Source organism: Oxyura jamaicensis, chromosome 1 (assembly GCF_011077185.1).
Source record: "Oxyura jamaicensis isolate SHBP4307 breed ruddy duck chromosome 1, BPBGC_Ojam_1.0, whole genome shotgun sequence".
Classification (NCBI taxonomy): Eukaryota; Metazoa; Chordata; class Aves; order Anseriformes; family Anatidae; genus Oxyura; species Oxyura jamaicensis.
This window is the reverse complement of record NC_048893.1, coordinates 148,976,814-148,997,123: the sequence shown is the minus strand read 5'-3', so window position 1 is coordinate 148,997,123 and position 20,310 is coordinate 148,976,814. Positions and strand designations below refer to the sequence as shown.

Below are 20,310 nucleotides of genomic sequence, written 5' to 3'. Positions count from 1 at the left end.
TGCAGTCTATAAAATTCACTGCAGTGAGGTGGAGAAATATGGCAGTGTGTTTTCTCCTCGTGTGATAGTTTGAATATTTCTGTCAGAACCTTTTAGGGAATAAAAGCTGCTTTTGTAGAATATTCTATTAAAGTGTTTGCAAGAGGTTTATTAAAAGCAAATGAACGTGTCTGTGTTCTTATTTTACAGTTAATCGTAGTCAGAGCGTTTAACTATTTTATGTAAATGTTTCATGGTCTTTAAAGTAGCTTAATTCCAAGGCATAAGGTAAATAAACATCCATATATCCATACATTATTACTATATTAATTTTGATTTAGTTGATTTTTGTTAATCAGTTCTGGTGTTTTCATAGTTCTGGTGTTTTCATCAGGCTTCAGTGACACCTTGTAAATGTTATGGTCTTGAGCTTTGCCTTTGTACAAAACTGTCAGTGCCTGTTTTAAAAGACAGAGGAAGGATTTTGGAATGCAACAGCTCTGTCCCTCTCTGCCTTCCTCTTCTTCTGTTTATCCATTCGTGAACGTATGAAAAGCATGGTTGGAAAATATCTAGAGATATGTAGAAATCCTGCTGGTGGTTGTTTGGAGCCCCAGTGATCTTAACTCTTGCTTCTATCAGTCTCCTCATGGTATCTGTATTGTGTTGCACATCATTAGGCAGCACCTGCGACACGTTTGCTCGGTGAAGGAGAGAGACGTGCTGGAAAATACTGCAGCTGAACTGTATAAACAAAGCAGGAAAATACAAATAGCAAAGTGATGAGCTCAATCTCGATTGCCAGATAAAACCACGGAGAGGTGGTGGCTTTGGTATCCATAGCGGACCCATGGGACGGCAAGAGACGGTTTTGTTGTCCTCGCATGCGTAACTGTCTGGAGGATGAATTGTTATAGGTGGGAAGGAGGGATGGGAGCAGTGAAAGGGGCTGTCAGTAGTCAGAGGAGTAGATTTCTACAAAGTCTGAATGGAGGGGTTTCAAAGCAAAGTCTCAAGTGACTGTTTCTGCCATTTGCTCAGACTCTTCATATTTCTTAATACTGGAATCTTGTTTTACTGTGACACTTTGCTTCAGTCATTTTAAATAGGCTAACGAACAATGTCAGATGGTAAAGACTTTCAATTGCTACTAACCTGGGCTGAATTTGAACTACTGACCTAAAGGTGAAAGGTCTCTTATCCCATTACCAATCCCCTAAGCCCACCAGAATCCATTCTGCACACAGTTTATACCAGCTGTTCATGGCCATTTTTAGAACCGAAAGAAAAGGTGATTTTGCTGCCAAACAACACTTCTTCACACAAGAGGGTCAGCCGACAACAGTTAACCAGATTTTTGCCACATTCTTGCCTCCTAATGCAACTTCCATTATGTAGCTACTGGTTGTCTGCTTTTCAGGCTTTCCAAAAGAACTACAGAAAAGCATTGCTAATTGTTGTTGACAGAAGAGAACGACATTGTTTGTGTAAGTCATTGAATCTGAAAGATGCCATTAACAGTGCTGCCAGGGCACGGAGTGATATCTTAGAGACAACGCTACCATGTAACTATCAGAATACTATTTAAAAAGTAGAGAAAAAGGAGGCTCTGCTCCATTTTTTTTTTTTTTTATAAGTAGAAGAACAAAAGATCACTCTTCAAACGGGACATGAGTTTCTTTCCTTTGGTGAATTTGATGCAAAGAAAATGCAAGAATGGCTGCAGTGTGACAAGACCCATCTTGAATTAAGTACTCTGAGAAGCCTTTAATACTACAGCTAAATATTGTCAAAGCAGACCTAGCATCGCTAAAAAAGTGTAAGCAGGTTCTCTTGGATGAAAGTTTCTCAATTTTCTTAGGTGGAGCATGCAGTGAAAAGGACATTGTGTAGAATTAGTGAGTTGCAGGATTTTTTTTGAAGTGCAGGAAGCTAATTGAAAAATTAATGTTGAAATTGAAAGCTAAATAGTCTGATTTAATAATCCTAATTGTCTGTGTTGTTTAAAACACAGAAAAAACAGTTTCAGTATTCATAGGCTACGTAAGTTGTCTGTTCAGCACAGTTAAAAAAGAAATCCTTGCAAAACAAAAGTTGACAAAACTGAATCTATTATTATTGGAAGATAAATTCCTATGAAGAAGTGGACTGATTTTTTTCAAAGTCTAATATATACCGCCATAAAAAATTAGTTGGTACCAAATGTCTGTGCATTGGTTGTTATTTCTGCAACAAAACTCAAACAGTAGAAGTCTACCTCAGCATCTCAGTTGATGGAAATTTTTGTAGTTCTGGTTGTATTCATTTCTTTGATCATAGAAATAAATACAAATGTAAACAGCAACTAGTATTATATGCTGTGTCTACAGAAGATGACAACATAAGAGATTTCCTGTTAGGCATTTCTGTGTGCTTTCCATTCAGTCTTTACATCAGCCCAAACATTGTCTGCTCTCCAGCAGCTTCTCTAAATTTTTTTTTTTTTATATATACATATCCCTAAACCCTATGTACTCTTGTGGACTTCTGCAGAGGAACTATTCTGCTGAAAGATGATGTGACCCCAGACTGCTCTTGCTCATAGCAGTCAGAAAGCTGGCACGCCTGAATAGCAGAACATGTGTGCACCTCTGTTGCTGTTCATTTCTCCAAAACAGAAAACAGGCTCACTGAACTAGCAGGAGCTGAAGAGCATCTGTAAGTTGCTGAGTTTGGGTCAATTGATACTGGGTTTGGAGTAGAAGAAAAGCCCATGGGATTCCAGGTGAATTGTGTTTCCTGGAAACTGTGGTGAATGTTGAAAGTTAGCTTTTAGATTATTTATTTGAATGTAAAGGAGCATATGACACCAACACGAGATTAAAAAAGTAGGAACGGCATAGACTGTAGTTTTGAGTGTACTGAGATGTAGATTTTCTTGGCCTCTGTGTTCTGTTTGAGCACTCCAGCTGATATGCGAGTAAGTCGATGCCCAGTGCATACAGGAGCAAGAGTGCAATCTGTAAAAATAACAGCAAGTGCTTGCTATTAGACCTGAGTACCTTGCTGGCCATGAGAAAAACTGTGTTCTGAAAATATGCCACTGGAAATGAGGGGGGCAGCCACTCCTAATTTATTTCTTACCTCAAACTGTTTGTAAAAAATTGCGTCACTGTTTTGGTAGCTGTGGATGAGCCCCCCCGTATGGGAAAGCTTTGACTGTAGGCCATCACCGAATGAGACACGAATTAGCAGTTCTTCTGGGAACTGATGCTAATTGGACTGCCACGTTTACAGGTTCCCCTAGCTTTTTAGCGCATGTTTCACCATAAAAGGTGAAACCCATAAACTGGAGTTTTGTTGCTTTTCACTCATGGACTTTGCCACCAGTGCTGCCAGTGCCCCATGACGTATGAATGGGAAAAGTGTTGGGAATCAAAAACTTGTAATGCTCACTGGGAAGTGATTGCTCTGAGGTGTCTGAAGAAGAGCAGATCCAGTATGAAGGGGTGCACTTTCCCTTTTGCCCCCTATGGATGCTGCTGGCTGCAACAGTTATGGCAGTATGGGCTCACCAGCAGGATCAAGAAGAGGCATTCTTCAGAGAACTGGCTTCTCTGGAAGTGGGGAGTAAGACGTTTTTGAGGAGGTGTTTACTGCACTTAAGTAACTTCTTGTTAGAAATTGTTTGTGTCCAGACTTGGTATATGTAAAAGGGCTGGTAGTAAAGGTGATATTTTTGGCAGCTAACTGTGTTGAGAGTTATCACTGATCAAATTTTCTCCTTGTCCTCTTGATAATAGGGACAGCTGCCTTGATATAGCTCTGATCCGTAGATTGCTTGCAGCAGACATGCCTGGTTTTGCCCTTTGTGTTAAGGACAGAGAAAATGTGTGAATTTACCCGCTATCGTATAGCCATACCACCATTGGCTCTTACCTGATTGACGGAGGTTGCACTGGCAAGACCGTGGCTCAGCTGACTACGAAATCCAAGTATGGCCCAGAGCTAAAGGAGTTGATCGATTGAGTGTGATTCAGTTCTGTTTGTGATCATACTTTCATTCATCTCTTTAAAAATTCACTCCTTGATTTAGCATCCATAAAATGGCAAGTAAAGGCTTTTGAAGAAGAGGCATAGAATAAAATTAATAGAAGAAAATACATCAAGCAAGCAAAACAAGAATGACATCTAAAGCAGAAGGCTGAAGCGTCGTGAAAGAGGAAAACATTAAAGGCTAACTTTTGGTAGTGATTCAAAAACAGATTCAACAGTTACCTTGGTTAATAACTGCAACAGTTATTCTAGAGCTTTCCTAAGCATGGGATGATGAAGTCTGTATTTTCTTTTTTGGGAGATGAGGGAGAAGAGTGGTCTTATTTTGCTTCTTCTACTCCCATCCTTCCTTGCCTTGTATAAGATTAGAGTTTTAATTTCAGATCCTGCAAGTATCTCTCTGTGGGTGGATTCTTGCACCTCTAGAACCTCGTTGCAGGGTGCTCATTGAACCAGGATATGGCATTACTGCTTTTTTAATGTCCTTTTGTACTGTAAACTGAAGTGTATTCTGTACATTGCTAAAAATACTGATTTCTTCCTGCACTCCCTCCCCTTGCTGAAAGAAAACTACAAATGCTAAAACAAGTGCAATTTGAGCTGTGAAACCTTTCTGAAAGATTAGAGTTACACAAAGTCAACTAGCACTTCAAGGTTAAAATTCTCTACTGCCCCGTTTGGGTTATCTGATGACATTAATGTATACTGAAATGCATTTCAAATTATACATCCCTACATTTTCTCTAAACAGCATTAGTTGAAGCATAGTCCTAAAAGAAAGCAGAACAACTTCTCCCCACCCTTAAAAAGATTCCAAAAAATTTTGCTCATCATATTTTCTGAATGCTGTTTTCTGTGCAGACAAAAAGGGAGTATTTTGAAGAAACAGAAGAAAATATTGACCAAGTCAAAGATCTGTATTGAAGAATGGATTAAATAAATGTTTGTGAGTCGTAAGAACCAAACAACAAAAATATTTTTCTTTCCAGAAACATTCCGTCCTATTTTGATCATCAACAATAAAACTGAAAACAACAATGAAGCTATTGAATCTGGAATGCCAATTGTAATCCAAGAAAAATGACAGTATAGCTAAATAATGCAAGTGGCTTTGGTTAAAATAAAATAAAAAAGTATTGTATTTTAATTGCTTTTGACATTAGAATTCCAGAGGTGTTTGAAACTCAAAAGTGATTTTTTAAAACTTAAATCCCAAGATAAGAGAGTAAGTTCTATTATCCAAATAATTCATGTGTGATAAGTAACTTTTTCTTAAAACTCCAAGTTAAACTTAGAGATTTTTAATAGAATCTTCAAGTTTTAATAGAAATGGAATTGCTTCAATTTAACACTGCAAGGTAGACACTGAGATGTTTCATAGATTCCCAAAATACTGTTATTAAGCTTGACATGCTGGAGAATATCATGTGTTAGGTGGAATCAAGATTGAATCCCAAAGGTATATCCTTAAACTGTATAATCAGATTCCCATTTCAATGTCACTTTTATCCTTCAAAGAATAGGTTCTTGTTTCAGTGATGATTTGTCATTAAAATTATGTCAAAACGTCTTAAAATGTTGTTGAAACTCTACACAAACTCACAGCACACACAGGGCTAATTATGGATGCCATCTGTTTATTTTTGCAAAGCTTTTTTCTTAAAGACCAAAGCATCATCTTCTTCTGATAAGCCACAAGATTATTATAATGACTAAATGTTTTCCTTATACTACTGTACTTGAAGGAAGAAAGACATGTGGTTTGTTCACTGACCTTTTTCTGTGTCACAAAATGTATGCAATGTGACATCTCGTGATAGAGAAACCATTGTGAAGTGCGTTTTCTTAAGGTGCTTGGCTCTTGGAACGCAAACGTTTTGTAACAAAAATGGCAGTTCTGTCATAATTTTCATTGGGAAAGTCTTAAAGCTGTGTGTGTGAAGAACATGCTTTTATCTATATGGCATGTCTTGCAGCCTGGGGATGCCTTGTGTTTTTTTTTTTAGCATACATTGACTATTATTTCAAGCTAGGAAATGTATTCATTCATCTCCCTTCTCATTTAAAAGGGAGAAGTGTGTGTGTGCATGCGTGTGCGCGCACATGTGTGCATGCTTGTACGCACATGCCTGGGTTAGTGTGACCGACGGGTATTCCCATGACAGCATCATCCAAAGCCGTTAGCAGCAATTTGCTGAGAGAGCAGAGTGACTCTGCTGGTCCAGCCCAGCTATTGTGCATGCTAAGCACTAAACAGATAAGTCTGGAGGGGGGGGGGGAAATGAAGGATCCATCTGCTCATTTCTGCTACACTGCGCTGATGTAAGATTACGCTAATCTGGTTGCTTGTCAGGACAGGTTAGTGAAAGCAGGCGAATGGGTGAGATTTAGGGTAGGCTACTTCTGCGGCGAATTGCGAGCGGCTCCTGTACATGCCGTGTTAAGTGTAGCAGAACGGGTTGATTATCAGCTACTCTGAGATTCTCAGTTAAAACATATTTGTGGCTAAAGAGCTAGTCTTTTCAAAACAAGATTGAACAGAAGAAGCCTCTCAAAGAAAAATATCATCACCAGGTGCTTTGAGTTTGTAAAATAAATGGAAAAAAGCCACCTCTTAGGTGTTCTCCTTTTGTGTACTGTTCCTAGTTATTGTAATTAATTCTTTTATTTTGAGGTGTTTCTTTGCAAAGGATGATGCAGGGAGTTTGTCAAGTTTAATTTTGGGGGGAGAAAAAGACCAAGATGGGAATGTATTTTTTGCCTGGTCTGATTTCTTGTTTATATGCATTTGTTTATGGCGAGGGATTTTTTTTTTTTTTGGTTGTTTTTGCTACCTACTGACTGACAGTTCTTGACCTTGCAGGTTGAACATCCCGTCACAGAATGCATTACCGGCCTGGACTTGGTCCAAGAAATGATCCGTGTTGCTAAGGGTTACCCTCTCCGGCACAAACAAGCTGATATTCCCATCAACGGCTGGGCGGTTGAATGTCGAGTTTATGCTGAGGTAAATGAGTGGTAATGGGGAGGAGGGTAGGTGCTTGAATTGTGGAGTAATAATACGCAGGTGTGGACGGACGCCAAGGTGAAGTCAAGGATTATCATACGAAAGTCGTGATTTAAGACTGTAACATCAATGGTTGATGAGCCATTGTAGAGTTTTTATTAATTCAAAATACAGCACATATTTTGACTTTTTTTTTTTTTCCCAGAAAATGAAATAAAAAATGGTAAAAGAAGTAGCTAAGATTTGTTTGTTCCTAAGGACATTTGTTATATATTCTGTTCGTATTTAGTAATGCAGTACTGGCGTTATTTGGTGCAGTTAACTAGTATCTCCAGATTTCTTAGCTTGTATGCTTGAAAATTTTTGGCCTAAAAATACAGTTGAAACTGAATGGCTTAAAGAATTTTCGTTCTTTTAAACAATTCAAGGTTGATGAAAAAGTAAGTTATATGTCTTCTGAGACTACAGTTCTTTATAGGACAAGCTTTCAAAGTGGTGCACATCTGTCTGTCTCATCTTAAAAAAGCTTACTAAAATATAAAACATTTTCAGGCATATTTAGTACATTTTGTGGTAGTAGTCTTTTTGCTCTCATTTTTGATGTGTGAAAATCAAGATTTGCTCATTTAACAAAATGACACTCAGCTTCTTTCATTTTGTTTTAAGAAAATCTTAGGCAACTGTACCTTTCAAAAAAAAGATATTTTTTTCATCATTTAACTATTGCTGATTTGTGGCCCTGGACTTTTTTTTTTTTCTTCTCTTCATGACATACACATAATCTTCAAAACACTCTACTGTTTTCAAGTTCTGTGAACTATTTTGATAAAGAATAGATATTTGTCCTGTGATTGGCATGGAAGCTCTTCTCAGTATAAATAGGTTTTACCCTGGAGTAATTGATGCTTGGGCTTTCTTTTTATCCAGCTTATTTATAAAGTGTGTGGGAATCTAAATAATGGATCCTGTTACTTTGCCATGAGATTGGTTGTTGTTATAGGCCATACGTTTATTTGCTGTCTTATTAAACTTACATGGGCGTTCCATTATGTAAGACATCTCAAAAGGCATAAAGATCAGTTTGATAACTGAATTCCTAGCAGCACTTTATCTTTGGAATTTTTCCTTAAACTCTCTTCTCAACTCCACCCCTTCTATGAATACTTTCCCATCCTTCTTCCAAGGTACAATGTAGCAAATGAAAATGTGGTCTTTGTCTATTTTGGTGGTGTACTGTATCTACGTGCTACGTATGTATTACATGCTACTTTTTTTCCTGCTTTTTGACTGCAATTAGAGAAAATTTGTTTCCAGTTTTTTTATTTGGAGTCATAGTGTAGTTTGAAGAAAAGTAGTTCAACACAAGTAATTCTGAAGTGGAAAACAAAGTTACTGAAGCATTAGTTTCTGTTAGACTTCATGCTATTTAATCTTATTTTCTCCACATCTGTAAAAGTTTAATGCTTTTTCATGTTGAATTTTATTTCAGGACCCCTACAAATCTTTTGGCCTGCCATCCATTGGTAAACTATCTCAGTATCAGGAACCATTGCATGTGCCAAGTGTAAGTAATTTGGTTCTGATTTTCATAGGTACTGAGCGTTAAGGGTCTCATTTTTATAGACAAGGACTATAAGTACTCAACAGCTCTTTAAATTAGGGCCTTTCTTCCAACTTTTTGGGGATGGGGGTCATGACCAATTTGTGATACCTGAAAAAGTGCTTAAAATGGTACGGTTTCTAACTGGCTTTAAAATTTATTCAAATTGCGTATATCAGGAAATCAATGTATGTTGAAATCTTTTACTACGTTGTATAATTTACAGTTTAAGATTTTCAAACACAGCTCAAGTGAACATACCAGGATGATTAGAAAATAACAGTGAAATGCTGGGTCAGCTCTTTAACTACAGACAACTGTGGACACCAGTGAGAAACTGCCAGTGCTTTCTGTTTAGCTTTGTAGAATTTGAAGAGCAAATTGTCTACAGGGATTATTACACATTTCAGGATGCAGTCTAACTATACAGAATGGCTATTTATCAAACGGTGTTTTTCTGCTACATGAAAAGAACAAGGAGACTGTCATTGTGTAAAATCAAGGTAGTCTAAGTCGTAAGTGCACAAATATATGATGCTGTCAGTTAGTGGAATTGCAAAGCTGTGCCATCTGTGAATACGATTATTCAGTCAGATTGCTTGCATGGAAAATAATGAAAGATTACAGGAGAAATCTTAAGTGTGGAGATGTTATTGGATATATGATTTATTTCACTTCTTAAATTGTTTTTGCCCATGTACTTTCCAAAGGGACCTGACCCTTTCTGGTCTTCAAGGCTTCATGCTGTGTTCAAAGCCTGAAAGCAGAAAAAACCTGTAAAGATCTAAAAGGCGTTATGTGATCTTAAAGAGGAGATGAGGGGAAAAGGTATCATTGGATGTATCTAAACTTTTTTTTTTTTTTTTTTTAAAAAATGAAACAAAGAGTGTATTTAATAAGAATTGATAATGAATACTCCAGTGGTTGTTAGAAGTTTTCACCATGTTGTAATAGCTAACAGGATGTCAAACATTTTGCCCTTGCAAGTTTTTGCAATTTGCAATTTTCCAAACGTGAGACCTGTTGAAAGTACAAGTGATAATGGACAAACTATACCCCCTACAGTCTTTGTCCCACCAAATCTTTCTTCAATTAATGCTGCAGCAGGAGTTTTATGTAATAACATTTGCGCTTGCGAGCCATCCATACAAAGAAAAAACAATTAAAATGCCTTAAATGTTCTGCTTACTGCTGTTATTTGCTTGTGTGAATGTTGCATGTCAGCTAAATGGACCACGGAATAGATAAAGTGATTGGGTGCAGGAGAGTGCACACTAAGCTTTGTCTATCATTATTGCTGGGAGCAATCAAATTGATGCCAGCAGGACAGTAGACGCGTTGACAGCTGTAATTATGTATCTCCATGGTGATCACTTTTGGCCTGTCATGGAGGCCCATGAGTCCCCTCCCTTGCAAGCATTTAATCAGATTGGGCTGTCACTTGTCAGGTAGACAGGGTGGGCTGGGAGTTGGGCTTAGGGGAAGAGGTGAATTGAAAATGAAGGGTGGGAGATGTCTGATCGCTTCACGTGGTCCGTCGTGGTACCGAAGAAAGAAATTTTAATTACGCTGGAGGCTTCGGAGCAATGGCTTGAGGAGCTCATACGGAGCGTCTGGGCTGTTCTCTTTCTGTTTACTTCTTTCGTATTATTAAAAATAGAACAGCTATTTTTATTTGGACACTCGTGGTTTGGTGTCTTAATTCACGTTTCTGCCACCGTTTAACTAATTTCTCTCCTGAGAGTGTCATCCTGCTAAGAACAAAATTAGTATGACTAAAAAAGTTCTTTACAGGCCCATCATGCCACAGTGCTTGTTTTCCACATTTTAGATTGTAGCCTAGTCAACAAGTTGGATATAGAAATTAAGTCAGACTTGTTATGTGTTACAAGAAGTTCAGTTTAAGACTAGTGCATTGCCAAATGCATTTTCAATTCATTTCTTCTGTTTTTCAAGTGAGCTGTGACGGTCTGTGTGCACGTATTTGTCAGTTTCTCAAGTTGGGAGAACTACCGCACATGGATGTGGGAGGGTTTTTCCTTATCCACAGATAATTCTGTACTCATTCTTTTTGTGTCATATAATCTGCAACTTCCTTAGAACATGGTACTGAGGAATATTTAATTTTTTCATCATTGGTAATGAAGCTTAAGATAGGTAACCGCTAACCTCCATATCATTATGATTGTGAGCATACATATTTAATACTCTTACCCAACATCAAAAACATACTGCCATATCTGAAGAGCTCCAGTGTTACCCTTTGCCAGTATGATCACAAGTCTGTTCTTTTAATCACTCTTGACAGAAAGAAAAAAAACTCTCAGGCTCTAATATAGTTAAGAATTGGGATATGCTAGAATTCTGTATCCATAGGTGAGTGGAATTTGGTGCACTAATAGTTTACTGCAGGACTGGAATGTAGATTTGTACTTCCTGCCCCCTTTACGATTTATTTTTTTTAAATCTTTACCTTTCAGTTTACTGTTCTCATAGCATAAAAACACGTAATGGTAATATAACATCAGTAAAAGTGTTTGGGACTGTCATACCAATGAGCTGTAGGGTGCAGTAAGATCTTGAACCATAGCCTTTCTTGTGTATTTTAAATACTGAATAAAAGAAAGGAAATAGATTAAGTAGAAGTAAATGATGGAGGTCTGATAGGTATTGGTATTCTGTATTGACATAAGCACATTATAATAAGTATCTGTTGAATTAGGGTTTCTTTTTCATCCAATATTCATTAAGTTCTGTCACACCATATAGTTTATAAAATCACCTACTGTTACCAGGGTCTGAAAATTTAAGCACTGCCGGGAGAATTGAAGATGGTAAATGTATTTCTTTTCTACTATCATTTTTTTTTTAGTCATCCAAAGTTTATTTTATGAAAATTAAACTTCTACATAAGACTGCAGACACTTTTTTTTTTTTCAGTAAATTCTGCAGCAATTTGTGAAGAATTTTAAATTCAAAAAAAATGTATTTTTTTCATTTTTCAAGATATTGTACTTAAGAAAAAGTGTAAATTGTATAGTGGTGTGTATGTAGTACATAAACAGAAACGTAGGGTAGGCAGAGCATGTAGTCAGTAGCATTAGAAGCCTTACATTAATTTCAAGGCCCGTCTAACCTGTTTTACTGCGAATCCGAATTATACACTTTTCATGTTTATTTCTTTGTCAAAATATGACATACACTTATAAATCTTTACATATACACGTGCATATAAAGCACCCACAAACACTTGTATGATTTCTTTATAGGTGCTGCTTTGGACACAAAAGTCACAGTATAGTTCATTTATGTGTAGAATGCGTATGTCTTACCTTTATGGTTTATGCATGTGTTTATCACATATTCCAAAATATACTGCAAGGAAGGGATTAATAGTAGATCACAGACCGAGTAGGTAAAATAATTATTTTTGTTTGAATGTGAGAATATGTGCATTGACTTTTTATATATAGGCAGATATTCTGGGAGAGAGGATAGTATAAGACTTACTGGAAGGAGAGTTGGAAATTAAGCTGCATATTTTTCTGTAGTCGCGATATGTCTGAACTACCTTCTCATCAGCAGATGATGTTACGTACCTGGTATGGGTAGTGGGGGGCCTAGTTAAGTGCAGATAAAACACATTCAGATAAGATGTAATAAAAATGATACAGAAGTGCTATTGCCTTTACATGTGAACAAATATGCTGTATAAACAAACATAAATGTACAATAAATAATATGCAAATATGATTATAAAAGTACAAATATACAGATTTATAAATACATGCATTTTTTTCTTTCTTTCTTAAATGAAACCTCATAAAAACTGATCAGACGGTGTTTCTTTCTGAAAAACATGAGTACACCTGCTAGGGTATCTTTTTATGTCATTTGGATAATAAAGTCATCATCATGCCCTCATGTGGATTCTGTAGACAAGAGGTTCTACATGTGGTCCCTTGATAATTGCCTAAATTAAAATATTAAAGGCCTAACAGCCGTTGCGTTGACCTTTTTCTGCCTTACTGCAGACAGATGAGCTGCTGTTTATTGCAAAGGTTCCTTCCCACAGGTGAAGATTTAAGTGAGATTCCAGGACCCTCTTCCCCATCCCCTTTACAATGCCGTATATCAGAGCCCTGCTGTTTCAACAGCTTTGATTAGAGTCTTCCATCCCCAAAATGCATTTATCACTCCTGAGTTATTTTGATGTGTATTTTTAAAATATTTCAGGTTCTAGTGCTCAAAAGCAGCAATTCAGTAAATATTTCTTACCCAGCAATTGCTCATTTAAAAGAAAGTTTTATATGGCTAACCTCATTGCTACAGTGATGAAATCAAACTGAGAGATGAAAACAAGAATCAGCAATATACTAACTAACTTGTTGGCTGGTTAACAGCAATCAGCCTCTTCAAAAGAAATTTTTGAACTTGTGTTATTTTTTTTCCATGAATATTGCAGAATCAGAGCTTTAATTGGGGCTGTGTCCTTACAAAACAAAGCCATGGAAAAAGCTGTGTAAACATTAAAGCCTCAGGGGAACAGCAGCAACAGAAAAAAAAAAAAAAAAAAAAAAAAAAAAAAAAAAAAAGGTTTACAGTTGAGAGGGTGAGGCAGAGAAGGAAAGTGTTACAGACATGAAAACCACAGGATCAGTATTCCTATAGAGCTGATAAGCAGAGCTCCAAAGTTCCTGCTGAATACTGCTTAGTTGTGTTCCTCCTGGAGCCTTCAGAAGGTCTATAGTGGAACGTGTGGGATGTGATTACATGTATACGCAGAAAGGGTGTGATTAGAAGGGGCATCCTTCATGCCAGGTGTCAGTCAAGAATAATTACAACTATTTTATTATAGTGATTAAATCAGGATTGGGTACATTGAGCGTTGGAGTTTAGAGTGTGTAACACAACCTAAATTGTTAGATCAAATGTTTTTTTTTTTTTGTATTTTTTTTTTGGTAATTTTTGTAACGTTTACTGTGCATTCTAGGAGAACAAAAGAGAATTTTGACCATCAGGTGATGATTGCATTCCTGTTTCTTTGAAAGGACAGAATAACTTGCAAGTATTTTTCCTGGTGGAGAAAAAAGCTCCCTCCCCACCTTTTCAGTTTCTATGAGAACAAATTATTATCCTAGATCTTCAAGGGAAAAATATACTTGATAAGTTTCATGAGTGTTATGTTTTAAGTCTGCCAGATATATTTTATCACGTGTTGAATTTTTTTAATGTAAAATTATTTTTACTTCTTATTTTTGAAGGTACGTGTTGACAGTGGCATACAACAAGGAAGTGATATTAGCATTTATTATGATCCTATGATCTCAAAAGTAAGTTGATTATTTTCTTAATAAATACTCTCAAGATATGAAACACTAATTTTGTACACAGATCAGTGAAGGAAAATCTATTAAAGGATTGGTAAATCAGTATTTTAAAGATGCTGAGCATAACATGCTTTGAGGGAATATGGAAGAAGTGAAGGAAGATGTGGAATAGAGGAAGTTGAGTGTTACTTGTAAGCAAAAAAAAATCTTTTGACACAATAATTGTTTTGCAGTTTCTGGTTATTAAAAGGATTCTAATTTAAACAGAAACATGTACATTCAGACTTGGGTGCTGCCACTATCTTTTAATGTAACAGAATTATCATAATAGTTCTGGCTTCCGAAAAAAAAAAAAAAAAGGCAGTGTAAGACATGGTTGAAAGTCTCTCTCACTATTATTATTCATCAGTAGCATATTGGAAAAATTAAACTCAGACTTTATAGTCAGATTGTCAAAAAAAAATCACACATATCTTAGAAGTTGGTTGGGACATTCAGAAGTCAGGAGAATCAATTAATGCTCAACCTCTCCTCTAATTTTCTATGCGCCTAAGGGAGAGAGGGCCTGTTTAGATGCTTATACTAGTATAAAGTGAAAGTGATTGGACTTCTTTCATAAAATGGGTTAAGAGATCTTAGTTTTCTCTTGGTGTTTTAGAGAGCCTCTGGAGATCCAGTAATGTGTGAGACGTATTTTTGTGACTGCAGAAGTTGTACAAACTGTGTTCATTTTAAATGTTTTTCGGATTCTAGAGGCAAATACTACGCCAGTTTTAGGTAACTTAAATACCTTTTGCTTTTTAGCTGATTACCTATGGCTCTAATAGAGATGAAGCACTGAAAAGAATGGAAGAGGCTTTGGACAATTACGTAATTCGAGGTAACTACAGAAATTTAGGTTCCTAGTGTGATAGGCTGGCATCTGTTTCAAGAAAACAGCTTGAAAATAGAGTAATTAGCAAATTGAGTAAAGTTCCTCCTTCTTAAGTGCAAATGAAAACAGGAAAAGCTTGTGTTAATTAAGCTGAGAAGATAAATCAATACCGAAGAGATTTATTTTTTTTTTCTCCTTGCTTATGCTTTGAGATTAAATATTTAGAGGTAAATATTTAAATTGCTTTCTTAAAGGATTTTCACAAAATGGTGTCACATAATTGATATATTACTTTACATTAATGTTGGGGAAAAAAGGCCACTGCACTGTAAGAAATTTTTAGTTGCTCTTTTATAGCACTGTAATACATTGACTGCAGACAAATTAATATCACAATACAGTATTTGGTTGTATATATGTATCTGTTTTTTATTTTCAATGTAATTGTTTATATTTGGGTAAACAGATATATAAGCAGAAATGTGTTTTTCAGCTCTTGCTGCCTGCCTGCCTAGAAGTAGATGCTCTTTCAGCTTTCCCAAGCAGCAGGGGTGAATCAACCATGACCGCTTTAACTCTTTTGAAGTTTTACAAAGGGAAGTTGTGGTTTGTCCGGGAGAAATCTTTACATCTTCCTCTATGTCTTATGGAAAATGCAGAAGGAAAACTCAGAATAGGAAGGGGAAAATAGGATTTCTAATTATTTCTTATGCAGGTGTTGATTAGAGAAGGGAACTGTAATGTCACAAAATCTTCATTTTACCCTTTAACTGTATTTTTTGAGGAAATTGTTTTTTCATTACCAGTATACTAGTAATTTCATTCACTAGTATACTTAGTGAACAAAGGTAGCAGGGAAGGCACCTGTTGGAAGGTTTGTTGCCTTTGTTGCTTTTTTATTTTTTTTATTGTTGGAAGATTTGTTCAATGATTTGAGATGGGAGAAAGACATGGGACACGTTTAATTCCTTCCCTACATGGCTGAGAAGGAGGAGTAGGAGACCCTAGCTCATACAGAAGACAAGCACATTTTTGTTTCTGTAAAATGATATGGCTTTAATGCTGTCATATGAATAGACATAGTGAATAGTACAGATGCCATTTCAAACTCAAAAGATTTGTCTATCTAGGGGAAAATGAGCATTCCTCTACCACAGTGTAGCTACATAGACAGCAGGACTAGACATTGGAAATGAGCTGCATAACTCTTAAATGGATTTATACTGGTGGAATTCAGGCCATTAGACTATTGCAGTACAATGTGCGGGTGTAAATCCCTGCTGAATATCAGCAGAGTAAATGTATGTGAGAAAGAAATTTATGCCACTATAGCTAAACTGATGTGGAGTAGGTTTTTTTCTTATTTCCAATGGTGACAGGCTCTTGGTTCAAGATGAGTTGTATTAATAGCAAATGATGCTATAGAAGGATTATATTTAATGAGAATATTGACATTGCGGAGCATGGTTTTTGATTGGGATAAATAATAAATATGATATCCCGTTGTAATGTGGGATGGAACTTAATCACAGAATCACAGAATATCCTGAGTTGGAAGGGACCCACAAGGATCATTGAGTCCAGTGTCTGGGTCTGCACAGGACTGCCTCATTGTTTGTTCTTAGGTATTTTACACAGAATCATAGAATGGCTCGTTGGAAGGGACCCTAAAGGTCATCTAGTTCTAACCCCCAAATACAGTTGTATGTGGACCTATGAACAGCTGTAAAATATATATAAATATCTAGAAAGGATATGACACCATACATCTGAAAACTAATATTTTACATTCATGGTTTATTTTACATTTTTATTAATATGCATGTATGCATTTAAATGTCCATACCTGATCTCTGTCTAACATTCCTACCATTGAAAAAGCTCTTCATCTATTAAAAACACTGAAAGAGGTAATAAGTTAAGTACAGGTGAATGTGTTTTTCATGTTTTGCAGAAGACAAATATTAATTTATCATAGGTTTCAAAAGTAGATGACTTTTCAGGACATGTTTTTAGTCATGATGAGCAGTGGTTTCCATCTGAAAACCAACAGGATTTTCATGTAGTTTTACTCAGTAGATAATTGATTCTCAGGGTTTACTTAAAATGGAGTGTACATGGGCATTGAGGTATCTCTTTTCTAGTGTGAATAATGCTTTTGTACTTGTCAGTGCAGTTAAGAACATTACAGACAGGACAGATCAGACAAGTACAGAACTTTAGCTGTTCAGAGGAGTTGTCTCTAATTAAAATTCAAGTAAGCTTAACAAGTGATGAAGAAATAATACACTCTGTTTAAATGGACAAAAGTAAACATCAGGAAAGTAATAGCAATTTAATGTGTTCTTTATAAAGCAACTGTATGTGTTTTTACTTTAAAATGTTATATAAAACAATATTAAACCACATGGATCTTATGTGAACATCTATATATAACTAAGGATCAACATAAACATCTATATATAACTAAGGATCAACATAGTCTTACTGAATAGTGTGCTTCATAATTCCTATTCTTAAAAAAATAAATATATTTTTTGAATCAGCTCTTGTTTGGTTTGTATTTTAAAAAGAGTTTATTTTCCATTCTAAGTAACAAGTCTTTTATGAGTTTCAAAGCATTTTAGTTAAGTGTTACCAGATATAGTCAGTGCAAATTGCACAGATAATATACACTGTGAGAATTTAGATTTAAATTCCCAAGAATTGCAACATTTCTGTAAACAAAAATGCTTGCTTGCACACCTACGGTGGGGATGGGATGGGGTGACTGGGTAACAGGTCAAGGACCATCTAATGGATAGCTTAGGGACTGCTAATGGAAGATGGAGTCTTTCCCATCACTTCTGTGTCACCAGTTCAAAGCAGGCAAAAGTTGGTAAGGACTTTTAGTCACTAATATTTTGATGGTTGCTTGCTGACCTGTGTGAAATCAGTGGTCTTTATTGAGTTCCTAGAAGACAAATGTCCTCTTGGAACAAATGCCAACATACAATGTCATTCAGGGCAATCCCAGTAGAGAACCCAGGGACTGAGGTGGCACAGTGACCCTCCTGAAGGTGCCTCATCCAGGATGGGTTGAGGCGTGCTGAGTGTGAAGTGCAAGGACTTACTCTGCTGCTCCTTGTGTACTGTCTGTATGAGTACATATTTGATTTCTGCTGCTGTGACTTTAGGATATCCAAGTGTTATCTCATTGCCTTTTAACTCCATTCCACTTGCAGGGAACAGATCTGTTCATTAGTAGATGATAACAATGTGGCTAATCCCGGATACATTGAATGTGGTCATAGGGAAGCAATCTGCATCTTACTTCCTTTGTAATGTCTATATTGTAATAGGCCAGATGAAAGTCTAACACTTGAGGAGTGGATTGGATTAAATGATTTCCCAAGGTCCTTTACCATCTAAATTATTCTGATCAGAACCTGTTCTTCCATTGAGAACTGATCTGAATTCAAAATCCCAGCTGAGATTTCTGAAAGAGGAAAGGTATGATTAACATTGCTATTCATGGGTCTTCCAGTACGGTTCAGGGGTGATTTTAATGTTCAAGGTCTAACCCATGTTTATCTCACAGTTTTATCCAGTGATTACTGGAGAATTTCTAAATACTGAAATGTTAATGACATTGGTCAAGCATAGAAATAGTGTTGCTCATTGGGCTGAGGCATGAATAATTCACCTGTGAGTTTGTAACATTATTATTAGTTCATCTTTCTCCTGTTTTATGTCATCTTTCATCTGATTTTTTTTTTTGTTTTCACTCTAATTTAGACAATAGAGATAGGTTATTACAATAATACCTCTTAGTGTGTTTACTGTATGTATAAACATAATGTGATTTTCCCTTTTCTCAATTTCTATAAGAGTTTAGCCTGTTTGTCAAGTGATTGTTCATGATGCTTAATAATCTGTTCATTTAAAGGTGATTATAAAACCCAGGATGAATTTCTGGCAGGTTTACATATGAGAAGTGTTTTTATTTAAATAAACAAAATGAACGAATTTATGCAGCAAGTAGAACTGAACAGTGGAGGTTTGATTGGTCAGATAGCTTGTATCATTGTATGCAAAGGTTTCTATAATCTTTCCTTAGACCTCTCTTTGGTTTTTGTCTTCCCTGCTGATTCAAGCATAAAGCAGCAACATGAAATTAACAGTCATTGTGAATAGTCAGCCTTTCCCTGTCGAGGTCCTGCTTGCTGCACGGAGAAGGAAATGTTGCGAACTACTTGAAAAAAAGAAGAGGGAGGGAAAAAAGAGCACCTGAGGAAAGAGTAAGAAGCAGATGAAACAAGGAGCAGTAGAAATAGGGGAGCCACCAACTGTGGCTTTTTCCAGCACTGCGTAGAAGAGCAAGCACCTAAAACTGAAAAGTGGTAAATAACCGTGGTGAATGTTTTGGAGGGAATGGAAATACAGAAGTGAACTCTGTGAGATGAATTGAGACCTGAAAGAACAGTGCAGCAGAAACTGTTGTCTGAGTTTTTTTCCAGCTGTAAACACACTAACTAGGAGGGAAAAAAAAGAATGCTGTGCTTAGTGTTGTGGAGAAGCCCTTGACTTTGGGGAATAAAAAAAGTCAGGATATAGAGGTTTTCCCAGTAAGCTTCAATGAAATCCCAGAAAACTGTTCATTGTAAACCACTGAATTATGGTATTTTATATGTTACTTAAAAGATACTTCTTGATGGCAGTGATGCAAATTGCATGCTATTTTGTATTCTAATCCCATGCTGGCATGCTAGTGAGCTCATTGGTGTTGTGAAAAATTTTTGTACGTCAACCAGCTTTCCTGCAAAGCGCCTGTTTGTTCTTAGGAAAGGAATGGGTCTCATTTTCCTGCTTGCACTTTACAAAAGAGCTGCAAGAGATTCCACGACTGACCTGTAGATTTTCCCCTTTGCATAGCAGAGGCAGCGAGGTTTGGGAGCTCCGCAAGATTCAGTGTGTTCTCTGACCCTTTGCAGCACAGATCGCCTGGCTCCCAGGCGGCTCACTGTGGAAACTGAAACCAGAGAAGGGAAGGCAACTAATGGATAGCAGCTCCCAGGTGCTAGAAGAGACCAGTGCAGAATGCTTGGTAATGTCAGCGTAGATTACAGATGTTGGCATGAGGGAAGATTCTCCTTCTGTTTCTCCCACCCCTTTTCTCTGAAGCCAGTTCCAGGGGAAGGAGTGGGAATGGCAGCTTGTCAAGGGAGCGTTATGGCATGTGGTTTAGGAATGTTTACTGTCTACTGCTGTACATGGGAGGGAGAGGAGAGGACAATCAATGTACAGACTGATCAGGTGAAAGGGGAATGTGATATTATTGATGCAGGAGAAGAGAGAGAGAGTAGTTTGCATTCTGGGGGGTCAGAGAATCTGTGGAAGTGAAAAGTTACAAGAAAATCAGTGTGACACATTGAGACATTGAAAGACAAGTACTGTTACTTGTAGCTAAACCCCTTAGATAAAGGGTTGTCCTGGAGGTCCATTC

The 20,310-nt window shown here is 36.8% G+C and overlaps 1 protein-coding gene across 1 annotated transcript in view; it reads left to right on the top strand.

Moving 5' to 3' along the window:
* Positions 1-20,310, top strand: part of PCCA (propionyl-CoA carboxylase subunit alpha) — a 275,014-nt gene that overhangs the window by 108,665 nt on the left and 146,039 nt on the right. The window contains exons 12-15 of the mRNA XM_035318665.1: positions 6,878-7,021; positions 8,511-8,585; positions 13,886-13,954; positions 14,756-14,831. Coding sequence (XP_035174556.1) covers positions 6,878-7,021; positions 8,511-8,585; positions 13,886-13,954; positions 14,756-14,831 — 364 coding nt within the window. The remainder of the gene's footprint in view (positions 1-6,877; positions 7,022-8,510; positions 8,586-13,885; positions 13,955-14,755; positions 14,832-20,310) is intronic.